The sequence below is a fragment of the Rana temporaria genome, chromosome 3, assembly GCF_905171775.1.
Source record: "Rana temporaria chromosome 3, aRanTem1.1, whole genome shotgun sequence".
Lineage (NCBI taxonomy): Eukaryota > Metazoa > Chordata > Amphibia > Anura > Ranidae > Rana > Rana temporaria.
In genome coordinates, this window is record NC_053491.1 from 196,759,064 (window position 1) to 196,779,570 (window position 20,507).

General features: G+C 43.1%; 1 protein-coding gene and 1 long non-coding RNA gene across 2 annotated transcripts in view; both read right to left on the reverse strand.

The window, feature by feature from the left end:
* The window catches only part of WIF1 (WNT inhibitory factor 1), a 106,338-nt gene that overhangs the window by 63,256 nt on the left and 22,575 nt on the right, over window positions 1-20,507 (reverse strand). Inside the window, exon 3 of the mRNA XM_040344084.1 lies at window positions 13,403-13,511. Coding sequence (XP_040200018.1) covers window positions 13,403-13,511 — 109 coding nt within the window. The remainder of the gene's footprint in view (window positions 1-13,402; window positions 13,512-20,507) is intronic.
* Window positions 7,005-7,551, reverse strand: LOC120932011. Its single transcript, XR_005747921.1, has 3 exons — window positions 7,498-7,551; window positions 7,282-7,411; window positions 7,005-7,091 (listed from the first exon to the last, which is right to left on the reverse strand). It is a non-coding gene; the product is annotated as an uncharacterized LOC120932011 (long non-coding RNA).

Sequence of the window (20,507 nt, forward strand, 5' to 3'; positions counted from 1 at the left end):
CCCAGTTCTCCAGGAACCCCTCCTTACTACACCAGCTCCTTAGCCACTCATTTACTTCCCTAATCTACCTCTGCCTTTCTGGTGTGGCTCAAGGTACTGGTAGTAATTGTGAGAATACTACCTTGGAGGTCCTTTTTCTCAATTAAGCTCCTAAGTCCCTAAAACATTTTTTTTAGGACACTCCATCTTCCTCTGACTTTGTAATTGGTGTCAACATGCACCATGACAGCCGGGTCTTCCCCAGCCCCTCACAGTAATCTGTCCACCAGATCTGTGATGTGCCAAACCCAAGCTCACGGTAGACAACATACAGTTTGGCGCTTCAGGTCTTTGTGGCAGATTGCCCTCTCTGTCCTTCTAAGAATTGAGTCCCCTACCACCAGAATATGTCTTTCCCTTCCCTTGGTTTACTGCCACCCTTACTGGAGGAGCTTTTGCCCTGGCAGCTAGGGGAGTCACTAAGCTCCAGCAGTGCTGGTCCCTGACTGGTTTCATTAATGTTCCTCAACAGGGCGTACTTATTGGGATGTTCCAGCTCAGGACCGGCCTCCCTGGCACTTTCCCCTCTAGACTTCCTGACTGTCACCCATCTACTCGTCTCTGCTGCCTGCCCCTCTTTCTCTTCACCCACCTCTGTTCTGGCCCCTTTAGTGTGGAGGGTCTTCTTAGTGCTGACATTTGCTTCTCTATATTCAGAACCTGGGCTTCCAGGGAAACAATGTGCTTACATTTTGCACAGCTGTATTCGCCAAGATCAGATGATCAAGGAACGCATACATGCTGCAAGATGTACACCAAGTCGCATCTCCATAACCTGTCCAAATTAACTAACAACTTACTACACCTTGGGTAGCTTATTAATCAATCACTTCCACTCTATAGCTTAACATTTGAGGCGAGAGGCTGCCCTCAAAAATTTACTACGATATGGGGCCTGTGGCTAGATACTTAACACGCGATCGACTCTTGTTGGCTATGATTTCTGTTCCCATTTAGGTTGACTCTAACCTTTTAACTACGATATTTCTGGATAGAGAGGTCTCAGCGACCACTGTACTTATTACATGATCTGTATTTTTACTGAGTGATGGACTATACATTTAAGATATTGTCTACATAGGAGTGCACTAGTTTGAAGTTTATACATGCAGCTGTTTGTCTGCTCTGTTTTATAATGTTTTATTCCTTTTTCTTTGTGATTTCCACATCTCAGGACTAGAGAACATTCTGAAATGACCCTCACCCTGTCATGCCTGCAGTCTCTCTGACCCTCTCTCTGTCATGCCTGCAGTCTCTCTGACCCTCTCTCTGTCATGCCTGTAGTCTCTCTGACCCTCTCTCTGTCATGCCTGTAGTCTCTCTGACCCTCTCTCTGCAGTCTCTCTGACCCTTTCTTTCTCATGCCTGCAGTCTCTCTGACTCTCTCCCTGTCATGCATGCAGTCTCTCTGACCCTCTCTCTGTCATGCCTGCAGTCTCTCTGACCCTCTCTCTGTCATGCCTGCAGTCTCTCTAAACCCTCTCTTTCTCATGCCTACAGTCTATCTGACCCTTTCTTTCTTATGCCTGCAGTCTCTCTGACCCTCTCCCTGTCATGCCTGCAGTCTCTCTGACCCTCTCCCTGTCATGTCTGCAGTCTCTCTGAGCCTCTCCTTGTCATGTCTGCAGTCTCTCTGACCCTCTCATTGTCATGTCTGCAGTCTCTCTGGTCCTCTCCTTTAGTATGTCTGCAGTCTCTCTGACCCTCTCCCTGTCATGCCTGCAGTCTCTCTGACCCTCTCCCTGTCATACCTGCAGTCTCTCTGGTCCTCTCCTGTAGTATGTCTGCAGTCTCTCTGACCCTCTCCTTGTCATGTCTGCAGTCTCTCTGGTCCTCTCCTGTAGTATGTCTGCAGTTTTTCTGACCCTCTCCTGTAGTGTTTCTACAGTGGGCACGGAAATGTTTGCCCAAGGTCCACTTAACAATATACGACCCTGCATACCATGTATGATCTGAATAAAATATGATCATTTACAAGGAGCGGGTTGGGTGGGGCAACTGGCGGCTAGTAGCTCAGGACTTGACATTTTGAGCCCTGATGTATGTGTATATTTTCAATAAAACAAGTTTTCAATAAAACAAGTTTAAAAAAAAAATTGACCAATTCTCTTAATTCCATTTTCAGTGCAAGTCCAAAAATATTAAAATGTCATCAATATACCTGTGCCAGTGTCTTGGATGAGACGGGATCTCCAACCCTATGTCCAGATTTTGTAGATGACCAGCAGAGTGTGTTCTCAGGTGAGCACAGCCCTTATAATGAGAGTATGGGAATACCTCATGGCTCCCAGTTGGAGACTGCTCCACACCAAGAGAGATACAAGGTCTCTAGAAGTCAGAGGGGCTGCAGGAGGCATTTAGAACATGTGTGACTGCAAAAGGCAGTGAAACGGCCTGACGACTAAGGCCAGAGCTGAGCTGTGGGCGCTAAAGTGAAACCGTCCACATTGAAGAATCCTGTGGTCTGTGTGACCAGCATAAAGAGCAGAAGTACTGCTAAAGAGAGCCAGGTGGGCTAGCATTTTCCGTTGTGTGTATTTGCTGGAGAAAAAACAATGCATGGGAAACCTTTATGTTACAGACTTTTAATTGTCTTTTTAATAAAAATGGGCTACCATGCCCTAAAATATAGTTCCTGACTGCCTTGAATCACTGACAAAGCAAAGGCATCTACCACGAGAGCTAATGGCCCCCCATGTTACAATAAGCAGGAGCAAACTTAATGTCCATAGCAGAACCCTGTATCTGAACAAAATAACAATCATGAACTCATTGTGAGTCAACTAAATTTCTGCAGATTTGAAACAAACATATTATGTGGTTTAATACTCAACACTCTTTCCTCCACAAAAATGGTAAACCACCTCCATGCCTTTTCATTTCATTAGAATGCCTGGGAATTCATGTAGAAGCCTTGCTGTAACCAGTTGCAGCCAGTGGAATGCAAATAGAGCCCCATGCAATTATGGGATTACAAGTGCAGCATTGGCATTGAATGTAATAATACGGCTCCTTTATTGGATTATAAAGGTATAGTGACTATTTGAGAACTATTGATACACTGTATGTTCACAACATTTTGCTATCAGTTAGACCAGTGGATATGTACACAGTCAAAAAAGCTACAGATGAGATTATGTTTCAAAAATACAACTTGGAATAGGTAGAATTGATATATATATATATATATATATATATATATATATATATATATATATATATATATATATATATATGTGTGTATTTAATCTGTGTTTTACCTCTTTTAGATGGAACCCTCTGATTTATGCATATATATAAAAAAAAAAATCTGACTGTATCTACTTTTTCTAAATATTTTAGACATTTTCACTATTTTCGTATTTTTTAACCACTTTTTTAGCCTGTTTTTTCAGACTCTGGGCCAGATTCTCAGAAGAGTTATGACGGTGTATCTCAGGAGACACCGTCGTATCTCTGTTTTTTGGCCCGGGTATCTATGCGAGTGATTTCTAGAATCATTTTCGCATAGATTCGGCCAAGATCCGACAGGTGTAAGTGACTTACACTGTCGGATCTTAAATGTAATTCGCCGCTGGCCGCTAGGTGACGTTTACGTTCAGGTCTCATTGGACTATGCAAATGAGCCTGATACGCCGATTCCCGAACGAATTTGCATCGCGTACTCGTCGCTTGCGTCGTTTCCGTAGGCGTAAGGTTACCCCTGCTATATTAGGGGTAACCTTACGCCAGTCCGCCGTATGCCATGTTAAGTATGGTGTCGGGTCCGCGTCGTTCTTGAATACGACTTTACGTCAATGACGCACACGTCGGCGTCATTGACGTTTTCCGACGTGAGCTGGAGCATGCGCACTGGGCTATTTTTCAGCCCGGCGCATGTGCAGTTCAATCGACGCGGGGGCGCGCTTAATTTAAATACAAGCCACCCCCTTTGAATTACGCGGGGATACGCCGGGCCATTTACACTACGCCGCCGCAAACTACGGAGCAAGTGGTTGAAGAATACGGCACTTGCTCCAGTAAGTTGCGGTGGCGTAGTGTAAATGACTTACACTACGCCGGCGCCATATCTACGAGAATCTGGCCCTCTGTGTTTACACGTTAAAAACATTTTGCTAGAAAATTACTTAGAACCCCCGAACATTATATATTGTTTTTTTTCTAACACCAGAGAGAATAAAATGGCGGTCATTTCAATACTTTTTGTCACACAGTATTTGCGCAGCGGTCTTAGAAGCGCACTTTTTTTGGAAAAAAATTTTCTTTTTTAATGAAAAAATAAGATCACAGTAAAATTAGCCCAATTTTTTTTATTGTGTGAAAGAAAATGTTACGCAGAGTAAATTGATACCCAACATGTCATGCTTCAAAATTGCACCCACTCGTGGAATGGCGTCAAACATTTACCCTTAAAAATCTCCATAGGCGACGTTTAAAAAATTCTACAGGTTGCATGTTTTGAGTTACAGAGGAAGTCTAGGGCTAGAATTATTGATCTTGCACTAATGATTGCGGCGATACCTCACGTGTGGTTTGAAGACTGTTTTCAAATGGGGGCGCTACTCACGTATGCGTTTGCTTCTGCGCGCGGTTCTTCGTTGTGGCGCTGTCATTGATCGTCTGTTCCCTGATATAGGAAAAAGGCGATCAATGACGTCACGCGTCACCGCCCCCCTACAGTTACAAACACATATGAGGTCACACTTAACCCCTTCAGCGCCCCCTAGTGGTTATCTCCCAAACTGCAATTGTCATTTTCACAGTAAACAATGCATTTTTATAGCATTTTTTGCTGTGAAATTTTTTTGCTGTGAAAATGACAGTGGTCCCAAAAATGTGTCAAATTTGTCCGATGTGTCCGCCATAATGTCACAGTCACGAAAAAATTGCTGATCGCCGACATTAGTAGGAAAAACAAAAAAAAAATAATAAAAATGCAATAAAACTATCCCCTATTTTGTAAACGCTATAAATTTTGCACAAACCAATCGATAAATGCTTTTTTACCAAAAATAGGTAGAAGAATACGTATCGGCCTAACCTGAGGAAACAATTTGCAGTAACTAAATCGGTCCAATCTACAATAACTTTTTTTTTAAATCCTGGTTTCACTTTAGGTTGTTTTAGATGTTTTTATCTGTGTCTACAAATAAATTATTCTCTATTGTGATATTTCCCTTTGGAGGATATATGTATAACTGTTTAATTTGGAATAAATACAGTATGGTATTTTCCTATTTTTCTGTAATAGTCACATACGTGGATACAAGTTTTTTTTTTTTTTTTATGATATATAAATTCTGAGGACCCAGTGACTCCAGATTCTTATGTATAGATGTTAAATTCCTATGGTCTTTTTGTTGGTATAAAATGAGTTTCCAATACCTTTTCTTTATTCCCATTAAAATACACTTTGGCTTAAACCTCATCCTGTTTGTTTGACTATAAATAGTACATCATTCATGTTCCGATTACAGCGTATTGGGCCCACACATCACTCTAAATACATGATACACTTGACAGTGATAGTTCAGTCAACAGCAAACTTCAAGCAATTGTAAGCACATTATTGTGCCATCTTAAGATCCAAATGTACAGATTTGCTCATAAGTTTACATACCTTGGAAGAATTTATGATTTCTTGGCCATTTTTCAGAAAATATGAATAACACAAAAACTTTTCTTTCACACTTGGTTAGTGTTTGGCTGAAGCCATTTATTATCAATCAACTGTGTTTGCTCTTTTTAAATCATAAATTATAATCAAAATAGAAACAACCTAAATTACCATGATCAAAAGTTTACATACCCTGGTGGTTTTGGCATGATAACATGCACACAATTTGACACAAAGGGATTTGAATGGCTATTAAAGGTAACCATTCTCACCTGTGATCTGTTTGTTTTCTTGTAATTAGTGTGTGTGTGTGTGTGTGTGTGTGTGTGTGTGTGTGTGTATAAAAGGTCAATGAGTTTCTGGACTCCTGACAGACCCTTGCATCTTTCATCCAGTGATGCACTGACGTTTCTGGGTTCTGAGTCATGGGAAAAGCAAAATAATTGTCAAAGGATCTGTGGGAAAAGGTAGTTGAACGCTATAAAACAGTAAAGGGATATAAAAAGATATCCAAGGAATTGAGAATGTCAATCAGCAGTGTTCAAACTCTAATCAAGAAGTGGAAAATAAGGGTTCTGTTGAAACCAAATCACGGTCAGGTAGGCCAACTAAAATTTCAGCCACAACTGCCAGGAAAATAGTTTGGGATGCAAACAAAAACCCACAAAAAAAAATAAGGAGGTACTTGAAGAAAGATGGGCTGTATGGTCGAGTTGCCAGAAGAAAACCATTACTACACAAATGCCACAAAGTATCCCTTTTAGAATATGCCAAACAGCACAGAGACAAGCCTCAAACCTTTTGGCACAAAGTCATTTGGAGTGATGAGACCAAAATGTAGCTTTTTGGCCACAGCCATAAACGCTTCATTTGGAGAGGATTCAACAAGGCATATGATGAGAGGTAGGAAAGAACAAAATAACCCCCAAAGGGTGGGACTTTATAAGTGACCATAAACAAAGTAACAATTGTATAAAAAGTAGCACATTTTATTAATTACACATAGTATACCAATTGTATCAAAAATATTTACATCATAAATACAAATCATTCAAATACGTAATTGAACAGGAAACACAAGGCTGCTTAGAGTCACACCCAACAGCTGTTTCGAAAATTCTCCCTTCTTCAGGGGATTTATAGACAATAAGATCAAAGATATCTAAAAGATAAATACACAATTTACATTAATACAGATCATTACAAATATACACAACAATAAAAAAATAAAAAAAAATAAAAGGGGGGGGGGGGGGGCTTACTTAAAAATAAAAGTAATCCATGTGTCCAAGAATGTGTGTGGCTCAAGATGTGATTGAAAAGCAACAAGAATATCGCTAGCCATCAACGGGCCGGGTCAAAGGCAGAAATCCAAAAAGGGTCCAACTCAAGTGAAAGCAATCAAGCTGACAACCATATCCACTCCCAGCGGAATCTGAATAGAACACAATGGGCGAAATTGCATAAGGCTAAAATATAAGCCAAAAACAAACACTAAGCTGTCCCTTAAATCTGAGATTAATATCTCATGTGTGCCTTACATCTCTGTATAGATTGCTATGTATATATAGTACATGAATTGGCAAAAAAAACAAAAAAACAAAAAACAAACTCAAAACACCCACCTGAAAGCCTGATGACAAAAGCAACAAGCCTTGGACTGTCCTGAATCCAAACAGTGTTAGATAAGGACTACAAGTCAAAAGTGACTTAATAGTAAGTAGAAAATCCTACGGGATATAAAGGGTGGAGAGTCTGTAAAAATAGCAAACAGAGTCTTAAATATACAGCCAGCAAGAAATAAATGTGGCTAGAGGAAGGAAAAGGGGCTAGATATTTACCCAGCAGTTGATATCCAGAGATGTCCTGTTACCATCCACCACCAAGCACAGGCAGCTGAGAACTGACAGGCTCTTTAAATAGTGGTGGGTGGATAGCCGCCACCCAAAAAAAAAAAAAGGGTTGGTGTAGACATAGGGTACATGTCCTATAGAAGTAAGTAATCAAACTGCTAATGAGTTATTTAAGGGGAAATCAGAAGAAATGAAAGAGACCATAATGAGTAAAATTGTACAGAATGAATAATTCAAACAGTCTAGATACAGAAGGGAAAAATTAAAGCAAGTTCCCTCACTCATTTGGTCAAAATTGATGGCAAGATGAATGCAGTATGTTATCAAAAAATACTGGAGGAACATTTGCATTTATCAGCCAGGAAGCTGCGCATGGAACATACTTGGACATTCCAACATGATAATGATACAAAATACAAGGCTACGTCAACCTGTCATATGCCTACAGCAGAATAAAGTGAAGGTTCTAGAGTGGCCATCTTAGTCTCCTGACCTCAATATCATTGAGCCACTCCGGGGAGATCTCAAACGTGCAGTTCATGCAAGACAGCCCAAGAATTTACAGGAACTGGAGGCTTTTTGCCAAGAGGAATGGACAGCTTTACCATCTGAGAAGATAAAGAGCCTCATCCACAAATACCACAAAAGACTTCAAGCTGCCATTGATGTTAAAGGGGGCAATACATAGTATTAAGAACTGGGGTATGTAAACTTGTCATCATGGTCATTCTGATTCTGTTGTGATTATGATTTAAAAAGAGTAAACACAGTTGATTGATAATAAAGGGCTTTAACCACACACTAACCATGAGTGAAAGAAAAGTTTTTGTGTTATTCATATTCTCTGAAAAATGGCCAAGAAATCATAAATTCTTCCAGGGTATGTAAACGTATGAGCACAACTACATATCTTTGCTAGTTCCTAAAAATCCAAACACTTTTTATTACAATACTTGCATTTGTACTCATAGTTAAGATGCAAATTGGGATTCAGTTAAAGGTAATACATAGGGGTTTATTTACTAAACGAAAATCCACTTTGCACTGCAAGTGAACTTACTAAAAGTGCACTTGGATGTGCAGTAGTTGTAGATCCGAGGGGGACATGCAAGGTAAATAAAAAACAGCATTTTTGTTTGTACATGATTGGATGGTAAAATCAGCAGATCTTCCCCTCATTTCAGATCTTCCCCTCAGATTTACAGTGACTGCACTTCCAAGTGCACTTGAAGTACAGAGTGGATTTGCCTTCAGTAAATCAACCCCATAGTCATTTTTGTTTAGATATAAATTTAGGTGAAATCAGCATGTAATATACTTACGGTTGTTTAACAGTTTTAAAAACGTTGTTAATATGTATAGTTTGGCATTGTGTATGTAGGTTGTAAGGCAACAATTTTTGCTAATTACATAGACAGGTTCTAATTCTTGTTTTTCAGTTCTACACTGTGGTTGTGCTTAACTGCTCATCCTTGAAATGCAAGACTATACCTGGGTACATACGGGTCATTCTGGAAGACAGATGGCCAGATGGCCAACATTCGGCCTGTGTGTATGTCCGTCTGTCCAACAGGCTTCTGTCAGACGTGCATGCTGGAAAACCAGCAGCCAACCAACTCCCGATCAGCACTCTAAGGCCTCGTACACACGATAGGATTGCCAGAGGACAATGGTCTTAAGTTAACCCAGTGTTTTTCAACCAATGTGCCGCGGCACACCGGTGTGCCGTGAAGAGTCCCCAGGTGTGCCGCGGCAAAATGACCCCAAATATAGGCAGCTATCTGATGGCCACTTGGTTAATATTTATTATTACAGTGGTGCCGGTCCACTGTGTAAAGCTCACTTCCCGCTGCCACAGGCACTCGGGAAGCTGTGCGGACCTTTTTCTGACCGCGTCTTGCCAACCGATTACGTCATCGGTTGCTATGGGAGGGTTGGGCGCACGCCGCACGCACTGATATCGGTGACGTGTGAGCCTCGGGAATAGATGCTGGCTGGCGCGCGTTTCCCTGAGGGGAGGAGAAGAAGAACACCACGAGTAGGAAACAAAACAGCGAGGAGACACAGGTACAGTACTTGTAGTAGATGAGCCATGAAGGTCATTGCATGGAGGAAGAGAGGGATCCTTTAATATCATGTCTCCCTCCTGACACCTCCATTGCCCACTCCGCTCTCCTCGTGTCACCCTGTCAGTCAGACTCCTCTGATGGAGAGAGAGATCCAGTACACGCTTTATTTGATAGAGCCAGCCAAGACAAAGAATCATCTGTAAACTCAAAATAGCAGGTTATGTCCACCTGGAGTGTGTCTGCCACCTTGGCATTCCCTACACCTGTCATTTTCAATGTATGATTAGTTTTTATTGCAGGCATGGTGTTTCTAAAAATAAAAAATAAACTTGTTGGCACTTTCATTGCCTCACTTTTCATTGCAAGCATGGTGAATTTTTTAAATGCAATATAATATACATGGGCTATATGGGTTATTTTTGATGATGATAACTGTATACTTCAATCCTGCAGTTTGGCCGCAGCTCAGATGTAGCGAAGGGTACCTGCGGTTTTCATGTGTTTTTTTATTGACTTCTATTATGTCCCTTATTTTTGGTGTGCTTTCAGAAAATGTACCAAAAATGTACTACATAATAGAAGTTTATGAGAAACCACATGAAAACCGCAGGCATCCTGCGCTGCGGCCAAACTGCAGTATTGAAGTTTACAGTTATCATTATCAATAATAACCCACATAGCCCATGTATATTATATAAAAAATAAATAAAATCACCATGCTTGCAATGGAATTAGTCAATGTGAAAGTGCCCTAAAATGAAAATATCAGCCATAACCTTGGTATTGTTTTTTTACAGACAGTGGCTGGCTTTCTCATGAAAGCATTCCGAGTGGTTTCTGAGCCACTGGAACGCTTTCAGAAGCGGCGGGAGGGGATGTCCCCCCTCTTCCACCGTCTTGCCTGAGAAACAATCCAAAAGGGACAGTGAAAAAAAAGTTTAATAAATAAGACAAGGGGCTAGATATACATAGATTAGCGGATCTTTAGATCCGCGTAATCTATGTGATTTACGATCCGCCGGTGCAATTTTGCGAGGCTAGTGCAGTATTCACAAAGCACTTACCTCGAAACTTGCACCGACGGATCTAACTCCCCCGGCGGAATTCAAATTCCGTGGCTAGGGGGAGTGTACAATTTAAACCAGGCGCGTTCCCCCGCCGATTTAACTGCGCATGCGCCGCCGGCGAAATTTCCCAGTGCGCATGCTCCAAATTACGTCGCTAGGACGTCATTGTTTTCGGCGGCAACGTCAATTGCGGCCATCCGTATTCCAGACCGACTTACGCAAATGACGTAAAAATTTGAAACTCGGCGCGGGAACGACGGCCATACTTAACATTAGCTGCCCCTCATATAGCAGGGGTAACTATCCGCCGGAAAAAGCCGAACGCAAACGACGTAAAAAAAAAGCGACGGGCGGGCGTTCGTTTCTGAATCGGCGGTTCTCCTCATTTGCATATCCGACGCGTAAAAGACCGAGGCGACACCTAGCGGCCGGCGGGAGATTGCAGCCTAAGATCCAACGGTGTAAGTCACTTACACCAGTCGGATCTAAGGGAGATCTATGCGGAACTGATTCTTATGAATCAGTCGCATAGATCCGACCGTCGGATCTCAGAGATACAACGGCGGATCAGGAGATCCGCCATCGTATCTCTTGATGAATCTGGCCCAAGGTGTTTTAAGGTGTTGCTTATGGAGATTTTGAAGTACCAAAGTTTGTCATCATTCCACGAGTGCGCGCAATTTTAAAGCATGACATGTTAGTCTATTTACCTGCCATAACATCATCTTTCACACTATACCCACAAATTGGGGTATTATATTGTGTTTTGTTTTAATTAATTGAACCACTGTGCAAATAGCAAGTGGCATAATTTTTTTTTTCAAAATTTTTGGTTTGGTGTGCCTCGAGATTCTGACAGATTTTAAAGGGTGCCTTGGTTGAAAAAAGGTTGAAAAACACTGGGTTAACCGACGAAGCCGACTGATGGTCTGATGTGCCTACACACCATCGGTTAATGAACCGATCGTGTCAGAACGCGGTGACGTAAAACACAAAGGCGTGCTGAAAAAAATGAAGTTCAATGCTTCCAAGCATGCGTCGACTTGATTCTGAGCATGCGTGGATTTTTAACCGATGCTTTTGCATACTAACGATCGGTTTTGACCTATCGGTTAGGTGTCCATCGGTTACATTTTAAATCAAGTTCCTATTTTTTTGACCGAAGGATAACTAACCTATGGGGCCCACACCCGATCGATTTTGACCGATGAAAACGGTCTTTTAGACCGTTGTCCTCTGGCAATCCTATCGTGTGTACGAGGCCTTAGCCAACACTGCCCGGCTTAAGAGGCAGCTGACACACTGAGGACAATGTACATCCACTGTGACTGATAACTTATCTTGGCAGTGAAAACATTTTTCCCTCATTAATACTTTTAAAAAGCGCAAAAGTCATATTAAAAGAATTCTTCAAGGTAAACACTGCAACAATAACTCAAACTATATGCTCACTTAAAATAGACTCACAACAGATCTTCCCATTATAAATCAGAGCTCTAGAAGCACATCCTCACTCACTATTGTCAGTCTTCCTCTGCTTCTACTCGTATCTGTTAATTCATATCTACAAGCACCCTTTAAAATATTGAAGAACCATGAAATAAAATAAGATTTAACAGAAATGAATCATGTCCAGAAAAGAAATGCAGACTGTAAAAATTGTAGGGTTCCTTCACAATGGAGAAATTACCACTTACATTGTTGGTCAGTGGTGAAGTGTCCCTATACATTGGTGGCTAGTAATGTACCCACTTATATTGGTGGGAAGTGAAAAAAGGCCCCCCTTACAGTGGTGTTCAGTGGGAGAAGGATTGTCATTTTTATTTTTTTGGCCACCATGCACAGTCCAGAGTGGTAAAAAGGGGAAAGGTCCCCATATACTAAAGGTCAGTGAGAGGAAGAGTCATTACACTGGTAGTCAGTGGGAAGAATGCTACTTACACTGCACATTAGTAGAAAGAATGCCACTTAGGCCCCGTACACACGACCGAACATGTCTGCTGAAACTGGTCCGCGGACCAGTTTCAGCAGACATGTTTGGTCGTGTGTACGGCCGATCGGACAGGATTCCAGCGTACATTTGCCCGCCAGACCGTTTTCGAGCGGGCAAATGTTTCTAAACTTGCTTAGAAACGGCCGTACATGTCCGAGCGGCCGACATCCCTCGCATGCGTCGAATGACTTTGACGCATGCGTGGAAGCATTGAACTTCCAGGGCCGCGACGGCGCGGCCTCGTCACCGCGTATCGTGTACGCGCGGATTTCTGTATGATGGTGTGTACAGCCATCATACAGAAATCTCCGGGCGGGCTATACGCTGAAAACGGTCCGGCGGGCCGTTTTCATTGTACATGTTTGCCCGTGTGTACGAGGCCTAACAGATAGCTAAAAAGTGCACTGGTGTCAGTGGTTACTTTTCTGGGAGGCAAAAATTGCTTATTGCTCGAAGGAACCCCTAGCAATCTCTGGAGAAACCCTGGTTGAAATGGGCTGCCCTAAAGGTTACTCCATGTACACAACATCACCATAAAAGCCTAATTGAATGCCTAATTAAGATAATTGCTAATCTTATAGGTAGTGGTACTTTCTGTGCATCTGTGTTATTTGTTCTGGCATTCTATAAATTCATCACGGAAGACAATGAAGACATGGCAAATACCGAAAGTCTGGTTAGCTGTTTGTTGACTACAAAGTGGCACAAACACAAAAAGAATAGATAAAATAGACAATTTGCAAAATGCACAGAAGGTGACAAACCTGAAGCCTTGTGTGGAATAGTACCCAGTAATGGCATATTTACAGTTGGATCAGCCATGATTCCTTTGTCCAGGGAGCGAAGAGACAAAAATTCATAATAATATTCAGCCTGTAAAACAAAGAAGTAAATCAAAGTGTGAATTGTTAGTTACAATCAGTTTGAATTAGACATATGAACCTGTACTTTTCCCAGCCTCCAATCAGATTTCAGCTGTCAAAAATAAAGAACAGATTGTTGGTAAGAGACTACACAGAAAGTTATGTAATATTCATTCTTTGACCTTTCATAGCACTGGGCACCAGGGGCATGTGCTGCAGCAATTCAGAGCTAAGGAAGGATTCCCTAAGCTCCTTCTCAGCTCTAACATGCAGTGTCACATGACACAGCTCAGAGGAGCATAGGTGAGAGGTCATCAGTGGGGGGATTTGGGGAAGGTGGGGGAATCCTGTAGTGTGTGTGGATTGTGATAGGGATCTGTACTTCGGGGTACAGAAATCTGCACTGGGGAGATTTGTGCTTGGAGGAGTTAATATTTGGTTTAGTTATACATTGGCCTGTGCATCACTTATTCCTAATTTCTGCACTTTGCATTATACACTCTTGACACCTGCGCTCTGTGCATTAGGCACTCTTGACCCCTTGCACTCTGTACACCATGCACTCCCAACCCCTGTGCTGTGTGCATTAGGCACTCCTGACCCCTGTGCTCTGTGTGCTGCCCACTCCTGAGCCCTGCGCTTTGCACATTATGCACTGCTGGGCAGTGGCGGCCCATAATGCAGGGCTACATGCGGGGTGCTGGACACATGGATTCCAATTGGGATTGTTGTGTGACACAGTTGTGTGACAATAGCGAATGAATATTCACTATTGTCTTCCTGATTCTCCTCTCAGCCAATCAGGAAGCAGCTCATGACACCCGTTTCCCAATTAGCTGAAAGGAGAAGCATTCCAATTGGTGTAGGAGGAGGAGGGAGGAGAAGCACGGTGGAATCCGCCTTGATGCTGAGGAGACACAGGGGAAGCCATTACCCATTGCCCGAAGGGAAGCTCTGCCCACGCCATAGATGGGGTAAGTGACGGCCTGGCAACCGTCCAACCGGGGAAGAAGATAGGGGGATGGTACAGAAGACCTGATCGACCAGATGGGGGGTGGCTTGTGGGTGCACTGTTTGCCGCTGGCATCCAAAAATATACCACCAGCCACTACTGCTCCTGAGCCTTGCGTTCTGTGCCTTAATTACTTCTGAGCCTTGCTCTCTCCTGAGTCATGCGCTTTATGCATTATGCCCCCCTGAGCCCTGCTCTCTGTGCATTACAAACGTTTGAGCCCTGCTGTCTATGCACTTTGTGTGTTATGCAATACTAAACCCTGCGCTCTGTGCTTTGTGCACTCCTGAGACCTGTGCATTACACACTCTTAAACTCTGTGCTCTGTAAATTACGCATCCCAGAACCCTGTTTCCCGTATGTTACAATACATACTCCTAAACCCTCTGGCCCAGATTCACATACAAACGCCTATCTTTAGGCGGGCGTAGCGTATCTCAGATACACTACGCCGCCGTAACTTAGAGCGCCATGTCCTGTATTCAGAAACAACTTGCGCTGTAAGTTACGGCGGCGTAGTGTATCTGACACGGCGTAAGCCCGCCTAATTCAAACTAGGCTGTTAGGGGGCGTGTTGTATGTAAATGTTTCGTGACCCCACGTAAATGACGCTTTTTACGAATGGCGCATGCGTGCGCATGCTCAGTATCACGTCGAATTTTCTAAGTAAATTACGCCCGCTCAATGCTTAGTCGACGTGAACGTAACCTACGCAAAGCCCCATTCACAGACGACTTACGCAAACGACGTAAAATACGACGCTGTTCGTAAGTTTCCGACGTCCATACCTAACATGACTTACCCCTGATTTATAACGGGTAACTTTACACCGGTCCAACGCCTTACGTAAACGAGGTAGCTAATTAGCATATTCAACGCGGAAATATACAGAAGCGCCACCTAGCGGCCAGCGTAAATATGCACCCTAAGATACGACGGCATAGGAGACTTACGCCGTCTGTATCTAGGCATCTGTGAGGCGTATCTGATTCTATGAATCAGGCGCCGAGTTGCGACGGCCCACACTCAGAGTTACGACGGCGTATCTGGAGATACGCCGTCGTAACTCCTTTGTGAATCCGGGCCCATGTCTTCTCATGCATACCGTGAGTAGGTACAGGTTTTATTTCATCATTCCTATTTTAAGCTCCTCCCACTGCCACAATACTATTTGGTGGAGTGCGCTATGTCTCCTGCCTCATTCCTTTCCTCTGGGTGCCCCAGGACTTTCACAAACCTACCAATGCTCCTGTTTCATAGACAAAATCCATATGAGCTATCAGATAACAATTTTTATACCTACAACTTTTTTTGTTTTAGATTGAGAGGGTAAGAACCCCTGTAAAGTTTTTATTGCTGTCTATTAACCCACAGGAACAATTTACCCTCTGTGTGTCCTGGTGATCATTGTCGCCAACACATAAGATGGGAAATCCACCATTTTGAGATGCCACTGGAACAAGAGGTGAGGGAAAATGTTTCATTGGGGCACTTGTTCCAATGACAAATGTCTAAGGGGGGAATTCCCCTATCCTTACACTTCCTGTTGCATTTTCAAAACAGGAAGTGGAGAAATTTTACAAACAGGACACAGGGAGCAAAATAAATTTATATGGGTTTTAGTCCTTACCTTCTGTATCCAAAACTAAAAATAAATAAATTGTCTAAATATTCAAATTAATAAGGGGGATGGAGGACCTCAGCTATGAGGATCAGTTACATAGATAACAGTTATTCACTCTGTAGAAGAGGCGCTTAAAAGGGGATAAACAGTAATTACAATGTACAAATATATCAAAGGTGACTTCAGTAACTGTTATAAACTGTTTTCTAAAGAGGATATGTGGCCAGGATTTGAGGTTAAAAGAAAGGAGTTTTGACCTTGGATTGTGCAAAGGGTTCTTTATTGTTAGGCCTCTTTCACACGAGGCTACGGAGTCCGCCAGCTCCCGCCAACTCAGTGGGAGATCTCTCCGCTGATCTCCACTGAGCCGGCGGATGGAGAGATCTGATGAAAACGGACAGCATGTCCGTTTTCATCAGATCTCACCCGATCCGCCATGTACGCCATCTGTCTGATTTTGGCGGATCGGATCGGGTCGGATGTCAGCGGACTCCACTGACATCCAACGCTCCATAGGATTGCATGGAGCGGTCGTTCAGGCCCGCCGACAAAACTGACAACTGAACGGTCCGACCATGTGAAAGGGGCCTTAGAGCTATAAACAAAAAGTTTAACTCCCTCCCCCAGGAAGTGGTACTAGCTGAGAGTGTTGACAACTTAAAAAATGTTTTGTTTTCCTCAGAAACAGAATATACAGGGCTTTAGGAATTGCTAGAAAAAAAAAATACACATTCACACACCCACACCTAGGTAGACCTTGATGGACCTCTGTCCTGTTTTCAATTTTATAAACTATGTAATGTTAAAAACAAATAGAAACGACATGTTCATTTACAGAAACCAAAATAACTTGCTTTATAAATCACACAGTAATATACAGTGTAAAGAATTTGCAGAAAAGACCTGCATTCCTGCCTTTCATCACATTTTGCAATTTCCTTATGCTTTGCCTTCCATAGACTCAACTGTCCCTTCTCCAATGAATACAAGATCCTGCTGCCAGGCTCCCTAATATTACTTGTCACACCCTGTATCATTCTTCTCTTCACTGGCATACCTTCTGCTAGTCACTTAATCAAGCTTTACCATTTTTAATACTGTATACAGTATACAGTAGTGTCTTCTTAAAGCAGTTTGTAAACCTAAACCATATTTTATCCTAATGTGTTTCTTCCGTTAAGGTAAAAAATGTCCCTTTACCTGTTCTAGCTCCTCCATGCCCCTAAGCAATTACCCAAGATCTCTATTAATACAGTGCTTTCCCCAGCTGCAGTTCTTCTTTTCCCTCTTTCGGTTCCCACAGGCTACACTAAGACCCCTTTCACTCTGAGGAGTTTTTCAGGTGGTTTAGCGCTAAAAATAGCGCCTAAATACAGCCTGAAAAACTCCTGCCTGTCATGGTTATGCAGTAATGTTTGTCTGTCAGCTTACCTCCTCCATATGTCCTGCTTTAGAGGCCAGCCACTCTCACCTGGCTGTTTAAGTATTCTCTCCTCTAAGTATGGCCCCACCCCAGGCCCTATCAGGAAACACTATATTAACCTGTGCACTGCAAGCCAGCCGTGCTGATCAACGTTGTTTGCGTTCCTGCTTGCCGTGTGCTACGTCTGTCTTTGTTTTACCGATCTTGGCTTGTTCTTGACTATCCCTGTCTGCTTGTTACCTTGACCTTTGGTGTGTCTTTTGTTTATCCTTGTCTGCTAGTCGCCCTGACCTTTGGCTTATCCCCTCACTATTTCTTGTATCCTGAGCTGCTGCTTCCCCTCTATCCTCTATAGCCTACTGTGAGCGTGAGCTGGGGGACTCTGGGGGGTGCGACCTGGATCCAGTTGCAGCCCAGTCCATCCTCACCACTAGAGGCTCTGGTGAACACCTGCTGGATCTTAGACTCCGCACCCTGGGGAATCTTAGGCTCTAGCTACCTGTGGGATCCAAGTTAGTGCTCCAGTGGACCTGCCATCCTTAGCCACCCAGTGTTCCGTCCGCAGCAGTCAGCCATAAGGTCCACTACCTTAGCGGTGCACTCCTGACCCCAATGGTGTGCATCTGTCACCTGACCGCAGGTGACCTGACACTGCCCTGCAGTCTCAGTGTGAAAGCCCGTGGGCTTTCACACTGAGGCGATGCGCTGGTGGGACCGCTCCAAAAGTCCTGCCAGCAGCATCTTTGGAGCAGTGAGAGGAACGGTGTGTTTACCGCTCTTCCACCGCTCCTTTTTATTGAAAACAAAGGATACACCGCGGCTATACCGCCGTCAATGCGCCTCTTCAGAGTACCGCCGCAATTCCGCGGCAATTCCGACGGTATAGCGACGCTTTACCGCCCCCACACCTCCCTCCCCGGTGTGAAAGGGGCCTAAGAGCAGTAGGAGCCAAAGGCTCTTACTGCTGTCAGTCATACTGTGAGGAGGGAGTGGGGGGGGTAGCTGAGCTGGGGTGTGTGTTCATGGACACACACAGCCCAACTCAGAGGCACAACCGCACAGGTGCCCCTATAGCACACGGCTTGCTGAGGGGGCTACCAAGAGAAGAAGAGGTGCTGGAGGGGACCACCAAGGAAGAGGTAAGCAACTAAGCTGTGCAATATCATTGCACAGAGCAGGTAAGTATAACATCTTTTTTATTTTAATTTAAAAAAAGTCCCTTTACAATCACTGTAAGCCATCTATTGTTAAAACTCAACAGAACATATTTTGTGGTACATAATGCCTTCACTATATACATTACATTAACATTTCACAAGCACAAGTGGATTATGACAATAAGATCACTTATAATTTATGAAATCCCACAGTTACTTTTATTTAAGACCCTAGGAAGTGAGAGTGAGATATAGCCCTGGAGGGTAGGGCAGAGGAATGCCAGCTGTGGGGATGGTAATCTTTTGTAATAATTGGATGCCTATGGATGCAACCTTTTAGGACACCTTGTAAAAGGAGGAGGTGTGTCTTTTTTTTAAAATATGGAATATATTGAGTTATCATAAACTTTATCATACTTGAAGCCCAACCTTGGGGTCAATGCCAGCTTCCCATCTACCTTGAATCACCCCCGCCACCTTTAAAAAACAATTTCAATACTTACCTTTTTCCAGCAATCTTTTAGTCTGGTCTGATGATGCCACAGGTCCACTTCTTTCTCAGTGTTAAGCAGATCCTAAATGCTGCAAAGCTGTATTCGCAGAAGGAGAGGTAGTTAATGGCATCCTCCATATTCCTCCCAGAATTGGTTTCCTTTAATCTGCTACAGCAGTGTACCTTTTCCTGTAATTTTGACAGTCAATTAGCCAGCCAGCATATCTTTGCAGTGTGGGAGGAAACCTAAGTTAACAGTGTAGTGCGCTGCAATTGGCACATTAGCACTGCTGTTATCCCACCGTACATAGCCACTGGATTCTAATGTATCCACTGGTGTGAATGTATCCTAAGGCTTCATTTCCATTGACGTTTTTACATTTTTTTTTTTATTATTATTTTTTTTTATTTAAGCTGGAGCTCATAACGTCTGGCGTTTTTACAGCTCTAAAGCTGGAGCTTCAGAACGCACTGGTCCTGGTTTTTTTTTGCAGCTTAAAAACAGCTCAGCCATCTACAGCTCAAAAACGTCATGGTGGGCATGAGGCCATAGACTAACATGGAGCGCTGTTTTTAAGCTGCAAAAAACGCTCAGAAAAGTGGCTGTAAAAACATCCAAAAACGTCCATGGAAATAAAGCCTAAAGGTCATAAAAGTTATTTTATGTTTTTATAAATCCTTTTTTTCTACATGTCTCAATGGATTTATTCTATATGAATTCATAGTTCTGATCTCTGAAGTGAGTACAGTGGTGAGTCACCATTGTGCTCACTTCAGCTTTCTACATTCATATGAATGGCTTTGTTTACCCTTGAACTCATTCATACATAATGAATAGGTCTGAAGATAATCAAAGCCATTCATAGCAGTGATCTCCAAAGGCTGCTGTCAGATTAGGTCAGTACTGGGGACAGTGTTGCTGGCTTATTAGTACAGGTGTACTGATAGATCGGGACTTTGCAGAGTTTGCTTACTTGCCCCCTTACCCACAATTGGTGCTGCTAGTGTGGGGAGGAGGTGGCCTGGGGGTGTAAGATAACAGAAGAAATATGTGGGTAAACAAACCCTACAAAGTCACATCTGACAGCACTCCTGTATTCAGAAGCTGGCAGCTGTGTGTATAGGAATAAAGAAGTATGGAACTGACTAGGGGGAGCTGGAGGGACAGAGAACTCTGCCCCACCTCCTCCTGGCTGGTTCCTCCTCTTCTGGCTTCCTCTAGCACTCTACTGTGTAGGCAGGGCTGGACTGGGACAAAAATTTGGCCCTGGACTTCATCCAGACTGGCCCACTTTGA